The 18,911-nt window shown below is 41.2% G+C and overlaps 1 protein-coding gene and 1 long non-coding RNA gene across 2 annotated transcripts in view; one reads left to right on the top strand and one right to left on the bottom strand.

Annotated features, from left to right (window-relative positions):
• Positions 1–8,688, bottom strand: part of LOC105079347 (amine oxidase [flavin-containing] A) — a 71,378-nt gene extending 62,690 nt beyond the window's left edge. The window contains exon 1 of the mRNA XM_010968051.3: positions 7,295–8,688. Within this exon, the coding sequence (XP_010966353.1) occupies positions 7,295–8,591 (1,297 nt within the window). The 5' untranslated portion in view covers positions 8,592–8,688. The remainder of the gene's footprint in view (positions 1–7,294) is intronic.
• A 60-nt stretch (positions 8,689–8,748) lies between these two features.
• On the top strand, positions 8,749–17,011 carry LOC123612174 (uncharacterized). The gene is made up of 4 exons (XR_006719387.2): positions 8,749–8,825; positions 11,927–11,984; positions 13,389–13,457; positions 15,520–17,011. It is a non-coding gene; the product is annotated as an uncharacterized LOC123612174 (long non-coding RNA).
• Positions 17,012–18,911: the final 1,900 nt, after the last annotated feature.

The following is an 18,911-nucleotide window of genomic DNA, read 5'->3' as shown; positions in this document are numbered from 1 at the left end:
CCTGAATTTTGTCAGATGCCTTCAGTGACCTTTATAAGTTATTACAAATGCATATTAAATCAGAACTGTATATTTATCATAAATGGCTTCACTCCAATATGTAAAATCTGTAAACACCAATCTTAGAAAACAATTTAAAAATCACATTGACCCCCACAGCCTTCCATTTTCTTCATCAATGTTGTCTCCCCAAATTTTCTCTTTTCAAAACATGGCGGGTTCACTGTTCTATTTATCATGGCCTTAGTGTAGGAAACTCTGGTCCCTTATTTTTAAGCGTAGATGTCTTAACTGTTTCTATTATTGTCTATTTACATATTCATTACTGGCAACTGTCTAATGACCTAAGGAATCCTCTGAATTCTTATTTTTCAGTACTTCTGTGAAATCTCAGTATCAGCCCCAAGTCTTCACAGTGACAATGAAGAGGTTTCCATAACATTAGTTGCTGGCCTGCTGCAGGGAAAAAAAAAGTCTATGTGCAAAAACATTCCTTTTTTTTTTTTGGTGGAAAGCTCCAACACCTTTCATCAGATATTCAAAGGGTGACTTGCTCCAAAAGGTTAAGAACCACTGATCTAAACTATTTAAACAAGGAAATAAATTCAAAAAGGAAATAAATTCTTCATATGAAAGGCATCCGACCTAATAAGATGCTTAAGATTTTTAAATTTAAATGTTCACGAAGCAGTAACATGCCATGTAATATATTCTAAAATATAAATTACTGTGAAACAACAATCACTAGGTTTTAGAGTATTAACCTTAAAGTAAAGCAATAATAAAGTTTACTACAGTTCTCTGAACAAGCCTATTAAGCAAGTCTACTGGGGGGCGGGGTACGATCCAAGGTCAAGTTATGCCACTGAGAATTTTGTAGCGTTAGGTTATTCACTTGACCCTCCTGAGCCTCTGTTTTGGTCCCTTTGAGCTCTACCAGGTTGCAATTCTGTGACCCTTGAACATGGTGAATATGTAATTAACTCAACTCTCAAAGCTTATCATCTGGTTTTAAAATTCTTATTGACATTGTTACCTAATAAATCAATTAAATATTGCTATAAAGTGGGGTTTGTTTACTTTGGCCTAGCACCTACTAGAACAGGGCTTTTAAACTAAGGCTCCTCTGAATCATAGACAAGGTGCAAATGAGCACTTGTAAGAGAGAGACAGATTCTGATTTAAGTTAGTATAGGATGTCAGTATGCGAGGTGATGCAAGCCACTTCCAGAATACTACATGGAAGGAAAAAAAGTGTTGAGGAGGGGGTCCAAAAGAAAAAGCTGAAGAGTCAGACCTTTAGGAAGCCGATTACTGAAAAAGATACTCGAAGATTATCACGTATATCTTAATCCAACCTCTGATTTTACAGATGACAGAACTGTGATTCAAAGATCTTCAGCTGCCCTAGTCCATAACATAATCAAGAATAGAACATCCAAAGGAAAATACAAATTGCTGGTCAAACTGTAAAATATTTTTCAAATAAAAGGATACAGCAGTCCTAATAATCACCTTTGTCTCAAATGCTTCCAACATTTAAAAATGTAACTAGACTTCTTCTGATTCACTCTGTGCAGTTCTAATCAGTCATATTTTAAATGAGAAGTACCTGTCATGAAATCTATCTCATACACGCAAACGTAGTCATCAAACCAGTGCTGATTGGATGTCCACACTCTTGCAAGCCCCTGTATGTGATATGAAACTACAATATTTCCTCAGTCTTTTTGGGTACACCTGCATCCAAATACTGGTAAGATTTGTCATAGGTAAACTACGTATATGTCACACCTGCACAAAGATTGTATGACCCAATATTCATCAATAACAGGCTTCCACATTTCTTTTTCTCAATTATTGATCTCTGTGATCTAATTATACTATAGTTATACTATACTTGTATAATTATACTATACTTAGAGTGAGTGTTAAATATATTTTTCACATTAGCTGAGGATCATGTATAGATTCATGTCAATTAGCGTTGACCAAATGCTAAAACTGACCACCAAGTATTAGATAAACCCCAAAGCTCATTCAACCACGAAGATATCAAAACATCAGAACCCAAATAAATGCAACTTTTGTATTCTTCGTTCACCCAAAAAAGTTAATAAATGAGTCCTAGCTTATTTTTGAGAAAGAAATAGGGGCAAAGAAGTGTCCTGAAAGGCAGAAAATTAATGTTCAGCCTGCAGTGAACCTCAGAGTATCTAAATAACCAAGGCACTGAAACTAAGTGGCATATTTTTTAATGTAAGCTTTTCTTTATCGCTACAAAACCATAACAGTATGTGCTGCCAAGTTCTGGGTTAAAATGCCTACAACGCTTCTAGCAGAAATGATTCTTCAGGGTGATGTATTTCAGCAAAAAGGGAAATTGTGGCATGCTGTGGACTCAACTGGCAGAATTCTGAATATTAGTCTTCTTGCAAAATGGCTTTTCTGTCTCGGATGATGAGGAAGATTCAGTCCCTTCTATTCTCACACAGCATAGCGTTCTTCTGGGCGGCTAGGGCTCTCAGTTCTTTTAGTGGAGCTCAACTTGTGGATAAAAACACAGGGGGAATATTATTTGGAAATATCTCTTTCTACTTGATACTTGGAATTTAATCTCAAAACACATGGAAAAACTCTAACCGCCCAGTGTTCTGATAAAAGTATTGTCATTGTGCCCTGGCTAACTGTTGGGCAGAAGTGACACACTGGGTTATCCCAGTAACAACCAGGATCACATCGACAGAGGTACACGAGGCAGCTATTTCCCTTCCCTGGAACTCTTGTCATGGGTTTAAATTCAACACTGCTCATGTAAGGCTTAGGGCCTCCTGACTCCATACCTGTGCTTCTCCAGTCTCTCCTGCTTTGTTTGTCTTTTTTCCATCTTCTTATCTTCCTGTTAAAATCCTACTTATCTCTCAAGGTCCCAGAATTTCATTCAGATTCATGATATTAACATTTCTCCATTGTATGAATGTCAATTATTTTCTCCCTTGATTACTTCTTGCAAGAGGATGGGGCACCTTGTGGGCAGGGACACTACTTCCTCCTCTTCATATACCTCTTTCCTGGTGATCTGGCTACTGCCTGGCATATGGTAGAAGCTCCCAAAATGCTTGAATGAGTCCAGGCACCAGAGCCACCTCTGCACATAATGAGATGCTTTGAGGGGTACAGCATTCCTTTTCCCTAGATGTGTTCAAAGCTACAACCAGATAATTACTCAGGAGATGCTGTCAAGAAGATTAAAGTCTTAGGTGATTGGACTAGACTGCCATTCAAAAAGTTCTTTGGCCCAAAGACTCTGAAGGATGCATTGTCCCCTGGAGTTGGGCTTTTTTATCCTGTTTTCCTTTTTCTCTCTCCCTAAAGAGAGTCAATTCAGAAATTCTCAGGGGCAGATTTTAAAATCTTCCACCACTGGGTTTCTGTCATTTGTTGTCTGTGTCAGGTCATGAGTAAGAACTAACATGTCAAGTCAGCAACTGAACTGCCATACTTAAAATAACATCAAGAAACAGAGACAGAAGATAAGTTCAAATTGTCAGATATAGATTATAAGCTCTACAGGAGAGAAAAATCAAGGAGAGCCAGAATGATCAAGGAGAAGAGAGTTAATCAGGTATTGAAGAAAGGATAGGCTGGAAATGTTCAGAGAAGCACTTCCATGTTAAGGAAAAAACTAAAACAGGGAAGGAATGGAGGGACAAAATAAACATGGTGTAGCACTGAGGACAAGAGAGCAGTGTGACTACAGCCATGTTGGGGATGGTAGGAAATGCTGCTTGTCCAACAAAGGGGGTGCTAGATAAGTGGGGTGTGGAGAGGGGAGCTTAAGAAGCGGACAATAAATCATTGAACATCCTGAACAGAACAAGGTGATAAAAGAAGTATTTAAAAAAATCAAATCTGGGAGAACACTGCAGGATGGACATGAAGGGAGAGCCCAAAGTGAAGGGTGGCCACTGGGAAGATGGTCATAACCTGGTGAGCTGAAGGGGCTAAGAGTCTGTCCTGGGGATGGGGGAAGAGTTACTGGGAAAGAAAGAGAGGAACAGCCCAAAGAAGGAGTTAGAAGGATCTGCTGACTGGGTGTAGAAGATAAAACAAAAGGATGTGTCCAAAATGATGGAAAGGATGGTGGTGCCAAGAACAGAGTCAATGAAATGAGGAAGAGAAGCTGGGTTGGAGGGCAAGGAGGCTTTTGGACTTGTTGAATATGAAGTAAGAACAAGACTTTCAAGCGTGAAATATGCAAAAGCAGATAAGCTATAGGACAGGAGTCCAGAGAAAGTGAAGGACTCAAACTAAAGATTTGAGAGCTTTCTATAGATGAGGAAAAGTTAACATCTTGGAAGAAGAGAGGGAGAGAGTGCATATGAGCCCCAAAGTGATGAAGAGCTGAACCTCGAGGCCATTTCAAAACTAGAAGAATCGGCACAAGAATATGGGCACAATGACAGGAACAGAAAAAGGAGCAATTGGTGTGGGATAAAAATTCAGGATCCAATAGGGTCGCAGAAAGCATGAAAGAAGTTTCAAAAAGGACTTGATGACAGATGATGGATGATGGATAAGAGCCAAAGCATGTTGAAGATACCACTGTACTACTTACAAATGAGTAGGGCTTTTCCCTTTCTCAACTACCGAGTGTCTAAGATTATTTAATTGGTGAGTGGGCAGAAAAAGGGATTTTGTGGCTGAAATACATGCTCTGTTTTATGATTTTTAATTAAGATGCTGCTATTCTTTGTGCAGACAGAGAAAGTTATAAAAAGTTAATTTGGATTGCTTTTGAGGAACATTTAGTCAGAATTTGTACTCTTCTGGGAGCTCTTTTGTTATACAATAGGAATAATCCTGCATCTACTAAGTATTGGCCATATATTTTAAGTATGTGGGTATCATATTAAAATGTACAAGTCCTGACAAAAGTTATAAGAAATATCCAGAAGCGTTTAAAACTGATATAGGGGCCATTAAGTAACTCATGGGATACTGCTAAGCACACACAAAGATGATGTGTTTCTGAGTTCTCAAGAACCCTTAGGAAGTAATACCTCTCACCTGCTCATGAAACACTAGTCTGTGTGCTGGGTTTATCCTGAGCCAGACTTGCATCTACTTTTATTTTAGTTGTGAACCATCTGGCAAGACATCACAGCCAGAAAGCAAGGTTTCTGGTCAGTTTTGGTGTTCAGATCAAATCTGACTGATAAGAAATGATATTAAAGGAAGCCCAGTGTCTTCCACTGTCACTGATGAAATGGAAGCTGGGTTCTGGAATAGAAGTGTGAACTACTGTGCAAGAAATGCCCTCTTCTTCCCCCAAATGGAAATGAACAAATTAGTCATTGGTAGTGACCATGGAAAGATTCAGGTTGAGGAGCCTGAAGCTTATATAATTGGGGTGCCCTCTCTAGGAAAAAAAAAGAAGGCAAAATTACAAAGACAAGATTCATTATGAAACTGGTTATTTAGAATGAGAACCCAGAAGGACCTGCAGTTGTAAGGTCATAAAGCATAAGGATCATCAGCTACACTGTAAATCCAACTCTGCTCACGACCAACTACTTGGAGTAAAGTGTAGAAAAGGAGAAAAAGAGCCAGTAATCAGGCAGAGGGAAAAATGAAAGACAAAATGCCCCTTAAGGAAAACTGGAGCACAGAACAAAAAAAGACAAGAATAAAAATCCCAGAAAGAACCCTGAATTGTGAAATATGGATGGTATGGAGGTGGGAATGGGGACAGAACTCCCAATCAATTTACACGTCATCACCATATTTATTTTCCCATGATCAATAATCATGTTGCTTCTAGGAGGCTTACATAGAAGAAACAGGTTTTTAGAAACACCAGTCCACTTTATTGCAAGCACTTAACAAGTGTTTGTTGAGTGAATGAATCGAAGTTAACGAATGAATGAAGAGGAAACAAGGGAGACACTTCTTTTTTCGTACTCTCCACCAGGATCTGCTTTCCTGATGCTCCAAAATACATGCATGTTTTTGCTGGCACTGGCTGGAGTTGTCAAAGCAACAGTTCATGCCAATCTCTTCTCTGGTGATTAAGACTGTTATCCTAAACAGGCCAAGTCAAAAGCTATCTCCACGCAAAATTAATTTGTAAGCAGTTTCTCAAAAGGATTGTACATAAAAATGGCTACTTTGGGACACCCTATTTACTCCCTCCCACCTTATTTCTCCCTCTTACTAAATCAGATCCTTCAGGTTTATTTCAGAAATTAACCTCCTCCCATGTCTTGGACAGATTAGTGTGGGACTCTAGCTAGAGCTGAAAAACAATCAGCTAAATTTCAAACATTTTACCAATGATGACAACATAAGTAACAATTTAATACATCAGTCAGGATGAGGTTTCCAGGAAGATTCAGAAAAATCTCATGCACCACTCAGTTGGTCAGCTACAAACTCAAACCAGGACCAGGGGAACCCAGGATTGCCAGCTGCTCATCACAGGACAAGATTCAGGCCCTTGGGGAAGGACACAAACATACCATTCCTCTGCCCCTGCTTCTCACAGAGGGATTCCATTTGAGCAATAAATGCCCTGCACTTTCCTGCAAGTTCTTAAAAAAGAAAAAAAAAAAAACAACCAAAAACGCTAGAGTAGGTTAAAACTAAGAGCTCTCTCCTCCCCGCCTATTTTAAAAACCTTTTCCTAAATGATTCTTCCTCCTTCCTGTTCAGTTACTAAATTTTCTAAGGAAAAGCGCTTTAAGAAGAGCAGGACCTGAATAACACGATTACTACCTCAATATTACAAAAATCCATATACTGTTGTTCTGTTTAGGGCAAAGGATGTGAAACCAGTGAGGCAAACCAGCCACCTTGGGAATTAGGAGTGAGGGTCTTAAATGGGAGAAAATCACTGTCACTTCCCGGCCAGGCGGTCTGACCTCTGGATTGTTACCTCAGTTTCTTGGTTTTGTAAAACAGGGACAAATATACTGCCCACCTCACGGGACCGCTGAGGACTGAGAAAATCCACGTAAAGTGCTAAATATAACCGTACGGCAAGAGCTCCTTAAATGTTAGTATTTAATAGTAGGAGTAAAATGATTGTTCCTGCCTCCTGCAGTTCACACCACCAGCAAAACCCGCTCAACCCCACTCTCTCCTCGCGGGATCAGGGGCCCGACCGCTGTTGCGCTCTGTCATGCACAAGGGAGACCCCCCACCCCGAAACGCCACCTAGCTACTGCAAGTCCCTCCCCCGCCCCCCGGGCCTGCCAGGGTCCCTCAGGCTACCGCTACCGTCCACACTGACCTGAGATGCCGCCTCCTATCACGACTACGTCGAACATCTGGCCCGCGTTGTCCGCCTTCTCCTGATTCTCCATGCTCTGGTTGAGACTCTCCCGGGGCGTGGGTACAGGAGTGGGGCTGGCCAAGGGCGGAGCGGACTTTTCTACCGACTCTCGGGGGGAGTCCGAGGGCGGAGCCGATTCTTCCACCGATACCCGGGCGGAGCCGGGCGCTGAGGGCGGAGCGGACCCTTGGACTGGTACTCTGGGGGAACCCGGGGGTGGAGCCGATCCTTCTACCGATGTTCGGGGATTACCTAACTCGGAGAGCTCGGTGGACACTTGAGTCGACACTGGGGAGTTCATGGGTGTACGAGGTCCATGTACCAAACTCCGGGGGCTGCTGAGCACTAGGGGCGGGGGAGGGCCTTGTATCGACGCTTGGGAGGAGTCCGACAGCACGATAGATTCTTGTCCTGAACTCCCAGGGAGGCTGAGGTCTGAGGGCGGGTAGGACCCTTGTATCGACTCTAGGGAGGAGTCCAAGAGCCGGGGGAAGTCGGGTATTGAGAACTGGCTGGACTCTTGTACTGGCAGTCGCGGGGGGTTGTTGAGGGTAGGAGGTACTTCTACCGAACTCTGGGAGGAGGAGGATACTGAGAACGGGATGACCCCAAGTAGTGACATTTGCGGAATATTACGGGGTAGAGGAGGTGACAATATTCTGCTGGAGCCAGGCATCGAGGGTGAGATGGATTCTGGTACCGCCGCTCTGAGGAACTTCCTGGGTATAGGAGTCCCTGCTACCCGGGGGAACCCAGGTACTGAGGATGGGCCGGACTCATGGAGGGGCAACCTGGAGGAGCCTGAGGGCGAGACAGATCCCTGTTCGGATACCCGGGGGATGGTTGTGTGCCGGTTAGAGGCTGGGACGGCCCCCTCAGAGTTGGGAGAACGGGTGGCAGACATGGGGATCTGGTCGCTAAGGCGGAGGGCGCCAAAGTCCCAGAGGCCAACCTTGGTGTCCGAGTCAGTTGTCAGGTCAAAATCCGTGCTTGTTTGGGCGGACGCGCTGGCGCTTTGGGAGTATGTCACGTCTGGTGTGGACGCGTTCGACAGGGAGCTGGAAAACAGTCCGGAGACGGTCCGCCACTCAGATTGCATGCTCCACTCGGACGTGGAGGGCAAGGCCGTGCCCAAGGTGGAGGCCGGGTCCGGGATCTGGGCAGTAGTGTCCCCGGCTCTGGGTGGACGCTCGGCCTCGTGCCGTCTCTCGCCGCTGTTGTTGCTGAGGGAGGCCTTTGAGTTGTGGGCGCTCATTGTTCCGGAGCGCGCGCGGGCGGCGGTGCTGGGGGCAACTTTCAGCTCTCCTCAGGCCCTCCCTCTCACAGGCGCTCGCCTCTCCCGCCCAAGCTGTTCCCGATCCGCACTCTCGGAGGCCTGCCTCGGGAGCCCCGCCCACTTTGGGGGGGAGACGCGGCGCTGAAACGGCCTGGCCCCGCCCTTCCCGCCTGTACGCGGCGCGCGCGCGCGTTGGGGGAGCACTCCCGCCCGGTAAGGCCGGACGACGCCACCGAAGTGGGGGTGTGGCTGGATGAAGGTGTGGGCGGGGCCACGTGGGGGTTTCAACCTGGTGCTTTTATTCTTACACTTTAACTAAAATAGGACTGGGCGGAGGGCGTCGGGGGTGGGTTTAGGGAAGCCGGTACTGAAGGAAGCGGACCCGGACCGCGAGGTCGCAGGGCGCCCCCCCCCCCCGGTCTGGCCCCTTTGTGACGTCACAAGGGGCCGGTGAGGTCTGCGCAGTCGCGCGCCCTCCTTGTGGGGGGAGGGGTGAAGTGAGAAATGTCCCTAAGGGGAGGCTTGGCAGTTATTGGTTTTCTATAGGGTTTTTCAAGCTGAAGTTCTTAAAATCGAAGCAAGTAGGCGAGAAAATTAAGAACTCAGCTATCACAAATTAAGTGGGACCTGCAATTTAAAAGCGAGGGTCAAAGGATGGCTAAGTTGCAGAACCAAATTAAAAAAGATGTTTCCCCATCCTACTGAAAAGAGGAATATTTACTGTGTATATTTTATTGTGCATCAGCCCCTTGTCTTGATAGTTTTATCCCTTCCTTAAATTTACATCTTATCCTCCTAGAGCTGAATACGTCATCACTAGAACCCTCAAAAAGATGTAATTTTGACATGCATTCAGAGTAAATGATGAGAACTCTAGGAAGTTAACTAGTATCCGTACCCAAGTGTAAACATGTGTCTTGCCCGCCTCCTCCCAACTCCCATCTGTATCAAATAATATCTTGAAGAAACTGTAAAGAAATACAGATTTAGTTTTTTCTTTATCCAGTTTTAAGAGCTTTTACTGTCTAGCAAAGGAGTTGAGACATGACTAAATTGGTATCATTTTTATCTTAGACTTTGAAGCAAATAAAGAGAAAGTAACGGATATAAAAAATTCAGCGCTTTCTAATGTGATTCTGTCCAACTTTCCCCTTAGTCTCATTGCTTTAATTTTTTTAATTGAAGTATAGTTGGTTTACAATGTTGTATTAGTTTCTGGTCATTCAAATATTTGATTTCATATTATGTACTAGGTACAGGGCAAGGTATTTGGGATACACAGGGGACATGAGACAGTTGGAGACTTTCCTTGAACATACAGTCTACTAGAGGAGCTATGGAAAGAATAAACCACATGCTTGGTGTGTCAATTCAAATTCTGATAAATACTATTTTAGAAAGGCCCATAGTGACAAGGTGTTAGGGTGTCCTGACCATTCTGGGGGTTAACTTTGGGAGGGAGTATGTAAAAATGTCCTAGAAAGAGAGAACAATGTAGATAAAGGTCCTGTGATAGAAAGAAGCATGGGTCTTTGGAATAGCTGAAAGCCAGCGGGTGGAGCTTTGGCAAGAGGAGGAGCAGTGCAGGAGACAAAGCTGCAGAGGTAAACTGGGCCAAAGTAAGATCCTTGGTCTGTATTCTAAACCAGTAGAAGCCACTGCAAGACTTTAAGAAAGGGGCAATATGACTAGATTGAACTTTGAAAAGATCTATCTGCCATGTGAATGATGGTCTGAAGGGGACAAGAGTAGATAGATACAGGGAGACAAAAGTTTGGAATTCTTCAAAGAAAGAGGTGATGATGGCTTGGGCTAAGGTCGGTGGTGGCAGTGGAACTGGAGCGATGTGGATGTATTAGAGACATTTACAGGTAAAATTAACCAGGACATTACAGGACTTGGTTGTGGCTAGGATTTGGAAGATCATGAGCATGTTTTTGGACATGTTGAGTTTCAAGTGCCTTTGAGACATCCAGATGAAGGTTATAGAGTAGGCAATTGAGCATAAAGCCTGAGACTCAAAGCAGGAGTTTGGCTGCAGGTAAAAATGTGGGAGTCATATTAAATAAATAATGGGTGGAATAGATGAGCAGAAATATGAGTATTTTCTCTCTTCATTTTACTTGTTTGTATTGTATATTTTGTTAATCTTTTGTAATAAAAACAATAAAATTACTTTTAAGATAAATGATTGTGATCTACCCTACAAGTATTATTTCCTCCCTTTCTGACTGCGATCAAATTACTTCTCCGTGCCTGTCTCCTCAACCTTAAAATCTCTTAAGTTGTTGTATTGGTCAAGGTTCAAGAAGAAAACAGCAAACTTCGATTAGATGGTTTAAAGAGAGTATCATAAAGGAAGTATTTTAAAAGATGTAGGAAGATGGAGAGAAATCCCAAGGAATAATGCATGCCCCCAGGCTGGTGATAACAGGAAGGGATCACTATAGAGGGGTGAGGAGCAGAACAGTAATCAGACCTGATGACAGATGTGTTTGGAAAGGGCTACCTGACACAAGCTGTGGTTTTTAGTTCAGGGAGGCAGTCAGCCCACAGAAAACCCACAGGGGGAGCCAGAACATATAAATACCCAACCTCCCCCTCCTCCCTCCCTTCAATCTCCTGCTGGTCCTCTCCATTGACCTAACCCAGCCAGAAGCTAGGAGGTAGGAGAACCTGGTGATGCTGTCCATACAGATCAGGGGACATAACAAGCTAGAGAAAAGTGGTAAATACACCTGAAAGAGCCAAGAGAAGATATCCAGTACTGTTGTAGTGAGGGTTCAATGTGCAAATGAATATAAAATACTTAGATAGCTACTCAATACTTGCCCACATTTTAATTTCTAAAAACTCCATTATATTCATGTCATGGACTGTAATTTACTTAACCTTTATCGTCTAACATCAAGCATTTAGTACTTTCCATTTGTTTATATATATATATATATATATATATATATATATATAACATAGGGGCTGAACATTTTTGTACATAATATATTGAATATATTGTACATTGTAAATTCTTAGAATATCCTTCGGCTAGAACCCTAAAAGTAAAATTCCGGGATAAGAGAGTAGTGCCATTTTTAAAGCTCTTTGATTGAAATTACCAAATTTCTTGCTAAAGAGATTGTCCAGATTTATACCTCATCAGCAACGTCTAAGAAGGGCTGTCTTCTTGCTGCCCCAACGCCAACATTAAGCAAGTTAAATTTTTAACCTTTAACTTGAAAAGTCAGCATGGCATTGCTATTCTAATCAGCATTTCTTTGATTATTAATGAAGCACTTTTTTCATATATTTAATAGCCATTTCAATTTCTCCTGTTGTGAATGATCACCGCCTGCCTTCCTGGAGTTGATTTCTGTGAGTACTTTATATAACAAGATATTAACCATTTGTTTGGTGTTTTCACGGCAGATAGTTTTTACGACTTATATTTTTGTATTGCTTATGGCATTTTATTTATGCAGAAATTTTAGTTGCATGTGATTGTATCTATTCTTCAATGACTTCTTCCACTGCTTTTAAACTTAGAGACCAGAAGGATAAAAATCTATGTTCTCTTTTGTTATTTGATGGTTTGATATTTTAAAACTGGTTTATTTAATCCTAATCTACTGATATGTATTTTGTTATGTGCTATGGAACTAAATAGACAATCCGCACCCACCTCCAACACGCACACAAATAGTTAAACAATCAAAACAAAACTATCTGTTGAAAAATCCTTCCATTCTCCACTGATTTGTTTTACCTCATATAACATAAATACTGAGATATGGTTTTGAACTTTCTTCTGCCATGTTGAATTGCTTATTTTTGCCATGTTGCCATCAATGCCACATTGATTTTCTTACTGTTGCTTTATAGTAGGTTTTACCAGAAAGAAGGATTAATGCCTCCCCAATACTCTTCTTTACAAGTTATTATATTCTTGCATATTATTTCCATTAATATGTTCTTATATATTTAAATAAATTTTAGTATCATTCCATCCATTAAAAACTCTTTTTGGTTAATTGAATCAGGATGATGGTTATTCCTAAACATGAATCTAGGACATTCATATGTGGCAGTCTCAGGGGGGAGGGCATAGCTCAAGCGGTAGAGCACATGCTTAGCATGCATGAGGTCCTGGGTTCAATCCCCTGTACCTCCTCTAAAAATAAATAAACCTAATTACCCCCCCAAATAAAATAAATAAATAATACAATATATGTGGCAGTCTCATTTAACATCTTTTTTTTAAGATGTCTTATTTTTCAAGGTACTTATAGGAAACTGTTTTATTTATCTCCAAAATAAAATAATTTTGTGAGAATGAGTGTTGAGTGTGTGTTTGTGTGTGGTTTCAATCTGTGGATTTTTTCATTTTGGGTTTTTTTTTAATCCCCATGCTAGGACAGTTTTTCTTCTATTCTTACTTGGACTACTGCATCTGTTTTATGTGGGTTTTTTCCCTGAGAAACACCTACAGTTTATGTTATGAGGGCATCTTTCTATGTCTTTATCATTATTGTCATCTCTTTGTCCTTTTTCTCTGAATTCTGAGAGAGCCAGTCACCTGTACCCTTTATATTACTCATCTAATTTTCTGCAGTTAACTAATTCTGTTCTTTACTGCTTGTACTGTAGGTTTTGACTATGCCATTTCAGTTAGGTTTTTTAAAAACTTTAAATTCTCATTTCATCCAACTCATTTTTTATTTATGCCATGTATCTCTCAGTATATTTTTTTCCTTTTGACTTACTGATTTTCTTTCTCAGAGACCTAGTTTTATGCATTTTCTGGGGACAGCATCCGCTGTTTTTGAGAACGCTCTTCTCTGTCTGCAGGTATGTATTGCACTCCCGTACATTGCTAGTTGAAGTGCAGGATGGTACCACTCCTGTGGAGAGGAATTCAGTAATATCTAACAAAATCATGTATGCCCATATGTATGAAACTGGTTGCATACATTGATAAGCCTACATGATGAAACACTATGCAGCCATTAAAGAAAAGAAGGAAGATGGTTTCTAGGAACTGATGTGACTGATTTTAAGAATATGCGATAAAATCAAGGTATGAAAAAAGTACATAATATATCTTTATGTGTGTTTTTGTACCTTTGTGTAAAAAATGTATTTGCAAAAAGAAACAGTATAAATCATAAATGGAGAAATGTATCAGAATGCAATGGAGGGGTAGGGATGGGAGTAAGATTTCTCTGAGTATTCTTTTTTAAATAGTGCCATTTCCATTAGGGGTCTTCATGAGTTCAACTAAACCTCCAGACTCACAAAACTACCATGGGCTACATTTGGCATCTCATGCTTAACTTTTGGGAGAGTGGATTGGTACTCAGAACAACTAAACATGCAACAATAAAGAATTGCTTAGTAATATGTCACAAATATGCCACTGGAGATCATGCAGTCCTCAAAACTTATGTTTACACAGAATTTCTTCATGACATGAGAAAACTATTATAAGATTGAGCAACAAAAAGCATGATAAAAATGTAAATGGCAGGTGGTCTCAATTGTATAAACTAAAATGTGTAGGATGGAGAATCACTGAAACATTAAGCTAAAAATTTTAGTTTGATTTTGAAATAATTATAGACTCACAGCAAGTTGCAAAAAATAGTAGAGAGAGATCCAGTGTAGCCTTTACTCAGCTTCCCCCAACGGTAACATCTTATGTAATCATAGTACTTTATCAAAACCAGGAAATGTACTTACATAGGTTGGTACAGGTTCAGTGTACCATTTACTCAGGTTCCTCCAACGATAACATCTTATGCAACCATAGTTCTTTATTAAAACCAGGAAATGTATTTACATAGGTCGGTACATGCTCACCAGGAACACTGTAGTTATTTCTGAATGATAGTCCGTATTAAGTCCTTAGCAGTCATCCTTGACTTATATACATATCACTATTGAAATGTTAACACTTTAGTTTTTTTAAATATTGTTATTTGGTAAAATCTGAGTAAGGGCGGTAGCCTAGTTAGTTGTATTGTCAATATCAATTTCCTGGTTTGGCCCTCCACTCTCCTCTCCTCTTTGCCTCCCCCCACCCACCGCTCCCAATACACACATTCTGTGAACCACCAGCAAGAGTACAATGTTTCATTATGTTGGTTTTTTTTTTGTTTTTTTTTTACTGTGCTCATTCTTGGGCTTCATTCTCCCTCTATGTGAATTTTTGCCTGGATATTCTCTATTCGTTCTTCTAGACCAAATCTCCAAATGAGGCTGCTGCAGATCGGGTTCTCTGGGAAGCAGATACTGAGTTGGAACTAAGGATGCAAAGGGTTTGTTAGGAGTAACATCTGTGAAAGGAAATGGGCACTAGCAGGATTGGCCAGGAGCTGGCAGATAGCTATGTAGATCTAACAGCCTCTGTCGGCTCAGCGGGAGCTCCAAGCAAAGGATGCCCTTTAGAGGAGCCCCGCATTGGGTGGGAATGGCCAGTCCAGAGTACAAACGCCTGGCTGTCATTCACTGCGAGTTGCCTTAAGAAGACTGCTTTTGCTTAATCACTGACTTGCACTTCCTTCTCCAAGAATATTGTGAAGTAGGCTCCAAAGCTGAGGCAGATCCTGAAGAAAATCACACCTAGAAACTAGCAGTTAACCACACGCCTCACTTCTGAGCAGAGTCCTCTCTTGAAGGGGAAAATGATTGGCACATGCCTGTCACAGCACCTGGCCGCTTCCTGGGCATGTGACCTGTGCAGTCTCCCAGGGTCCCACATTCAGAAAGGCCCTGCCATTGTTTTTGTTTGTTTGTTTTGTATTGAAGTATAATCAGTTTACAATGTTGTATCAATTTCTGGTGTACAGCATAATTCTTCAGTCATACATATATATACATATATTCCTTTTCATATTCTTTTTCATTATAGGTTACTACAAGATATTGAATCTAGTTCCTTGTGCTGTACAGAAGAAAGTTGATGTTCATCTATTTTCCTGCCATTGTTTCAATGCCCTGCCATCACTGTCTTGAAACTCTTAATCATTTTGTCTTTGAACTTGTGTTTTGTGAGCGAAGCCCAATGAGACAGTGGCACATACTCGTGAACTGAGGAGATAAGCACAAAATTCATGTACTCTATTCTTTATCACCTCATTTGCATGTAGCATTAGTGATGCCTTTTTTGAACAAGGGGTTTTGCATTCTCATTTTGCACTGGGCCATGCAAATTATGAATCTAGCCCTGACAATAGCCCTCCTTCACCAGGCTCCAATCCTGAATAAATGTCTATCCTCTGATCCTACCCTACTGTGAATATTACATCTTCTACTGCATATAGTATAAATATATTAAAATTGCCTGTTCATGTATCTGTTGCCACATTATGGAGTACTAATTTTTTTTTTAGTATTCTCTACTCTTAAAAAGCATAAATTCCAAGAATTTATACATTGTTTCTGTTCTTTTATCTGACTTTCTCCCTCTAACTTTCTACCCATCTCATACTCCATTGTAAATTGTTAAAAAAGAAAATTCAGTAAATTGTTAAGATCTTATTGGCTTTATTCATTGATTCATGAATCAGGAAGCATCCAATCTGGCAAGGAACACCAAGGCTCTGTACAAAATGAATGACTTTTATAGGCAGAAGGGAGCAGGAAAAAGAAAATTATATAGGCAAAAAAAGCATATTGGTGATTGCAAGGTTACTTTCCCTCAGGGGATAACAGGGCTCTAGCTAAGTAACCCAACTAGTGCTTATCAGGCAATTCCTAATTGACTAGTTTAAGATTCCATTTCTAGGAGAGCTGAAATTGTGATTAAGTCTAATATGATGACGTGGGGCTTAGCATAGGTGATCCCATTTTGGGCCTGTTATTTTTAACAAAATGAAAATAGATTACTGTGATTATCTTTGTAAAAGAGACAGTTATCCCCCAATATTGTTTTCCTTTCTTGCTTAGAAATAGAACCCACGGTTTTTGCTGCTCAGAATAAAGGCTATCATTTCCCAGCCTCCCTTGTAGCCGAGTGTGACTAACTTGTGGCAAATAGATGTCATTGGAAATATCACGTGAAACTCCCAGGAAGTTTTCTTAAAGGAAGTGATTGTCCCCTTATCTTTCCTTCCTATTACCTGGAATATAGATGTGAAGGCTGGAATTCATGTTGCTGTCTGGAAGCATGAGATAAAAGGCGGCTGGCAGAGTAATAAGTTGGAAGGAATCTGTGCATTTCTAGACTTCTTTTACACGAGAGATACACTTCTTTTTGTTTAAGCCATTATTATTTGGGGTTTTCAGTCACAAGCAGTTGAACTTAATCCTTCTGATCTAGTTCTTTAAATGAAAGTGGAACAGTCAAGACATATCTACTGTTGCCCTGCACAAGAAGGATACTCCCAACTGTTCCTGTTCAGTTCCACCTTACCAGGGGCTAAGATTCTCCTTTCTTGCCTCCTATCCCCAACTTCTGATCAAGAGTGGGATGGGGAATGAGACTTACAAGGTTATCCTGAGGTTGTCAGTAGGCAAGGGAAGGGGGAGGATGGAATTCCTTTTACTCAGCAGTCTGGTTATTGTGACAGAAAATTCATTCCTCCCATTCTTCACCCCTTGTTCTTCCATTTGAGTCTCTACATTGCCATCTCTTCACTTTGCCTAAACTCTGTCTCATTAACTCTCTGGGAGAGGGAAAACTGGCACACACACATTTCTGAGACTCTTCATTTGACACAAAAGTTAGAAGTTTCTTCGAATTTTTTTTTATGTATCTTTATTTCATCCTCAGTGTGGACGGGAGGAGTGAAATTGGCCCTCAGTGTATCAGTGAGAGCAGAAAGGGCAGGGGAAATCATAGAACACAACCAGAATAATACTTTGAGATGCAGACCTATTGTAGGAAGGAACCACACTGAGTATCATGGTGATAACCAGTGATGGTATCATTGAGATATGACATATGTGGACCGAATTAAATTCTCAGAAGACTGTCCCACATACAAGAAGAAATAGAAATGTTGGTGGTTGAATTCCTTAATAAACAACAGGTGACAAGTTCAGCGTGAGGCACTGAATGTAGATCAATGAAGTAGGAACTACATAATCTCAACTGGTCAATGACTGAAGTTAAGTTTCTATACTCAGACCAAAAGAGCTGCTGGCCCCTTTAGAGAGGTTCTTTTGTGCAGTGACAGGATCAGAGAAAGGTAAGGCTTTCCAAGCACATCAACATCAGTTCTTTCCCAGACTTCTGGTCAGCAATGATATTGAATCAAGGTCTTTGGATAATTTTTTTAATGTGGTCTCTGGCTGTCTGCATCAATAGCCCCTGGAGGGTGTCTGACATTTATAAACGTGTTTACTCTTCCCTTCACCTAAATAGACAAGAGTCGGATAACTCTCTGAGTCATGTAGCTCTAGGCAATTTGAAGTTCAGGCTCTTTAAATCATCCCTTTAACTTTCAATATTTCAAGACAGAATTTGAACAAGAAGAATGATTAAAAAAAAAAAAAAGACAGGCAGTGCTCTCCTTTGAGGGGATAAACAATTAAGCTCAAATCAGCTTCACTTAAGAGATGCAGCTCCAGGCATCCCCACTGACTGGGACCAGGAGGGCAATGTAAAATGGTAAGGTAAACAAACAATTATCTACACAATTGGATCAATGTGGAACTGGAAGGACAGGTAAACAAGACCTTCCTTAAAAGCATCATCTTAAGAGGAACTTGAATTATAAAACCAGATAACTGCTTTCAATTTCCTCAACTTGTTTTTGTATAAATACTGTTAAAAAAAACTGAGGGCAGGTGCTGGTTATTCTCCATTTCTCCCTTCACATTTTTCTACCCTTCTCTGCCCTGCTTTGACACCCATGAAATACACAGTCTGGCACCCCTGCCTTTTAGCTTCTGGTTGGGTTGGTCCATGTGGTGGGGGTTGCTGAGAGACTGAAGGGCAGGAGAGAAAGGTCAGGGTGTTTATTGCATTGCCATCAACATCTCTCACCACCCCCCCTACACATATGAGGTCATGGCCATGGTTGCCTCCCTTTAACTCCTGTCCTGCTGTTTTTCACAGCTCCAGCTCCAGCCTGGACCCCTTAACATCACTTCTTCCCCATATCCAGTCAGATCAAGTAATGGCTCTCCACCATTGCTAGCCCCTGTGTGTCTCAGCATCCCTTGTTGGTTCCCTTAACGCAGCTCATACCTTTGTAAATATCCCCTTCTTAACATGTCCATTCAAAAAATCCCAGCTGAATTTGTCTTGTGTTTCTGATCAGGATCTTGAATAATCGTCAACTGCATCAATATGAC

This window comes from Camelus bactrianus, chromosome X, assembly GCF_048773025.1.
Source record: "Camelus bactrianus isolate YW-2024 breed Bactrian camel chromosome X, ASM4877302v1, whole genome shotgun sequence".
Classification (NCBI taxonomy): Eukaryota; Metazoa; Chordata; class Mammalia; order Artiodactyla; family Camelidae; genus Camelus; species Camelus bactrianus.
The sequence above is the reverse complement of the archived record's forward strand: the minus strand, read 5'-3'. Positions and strand labels throughout refer to the sequence as shown.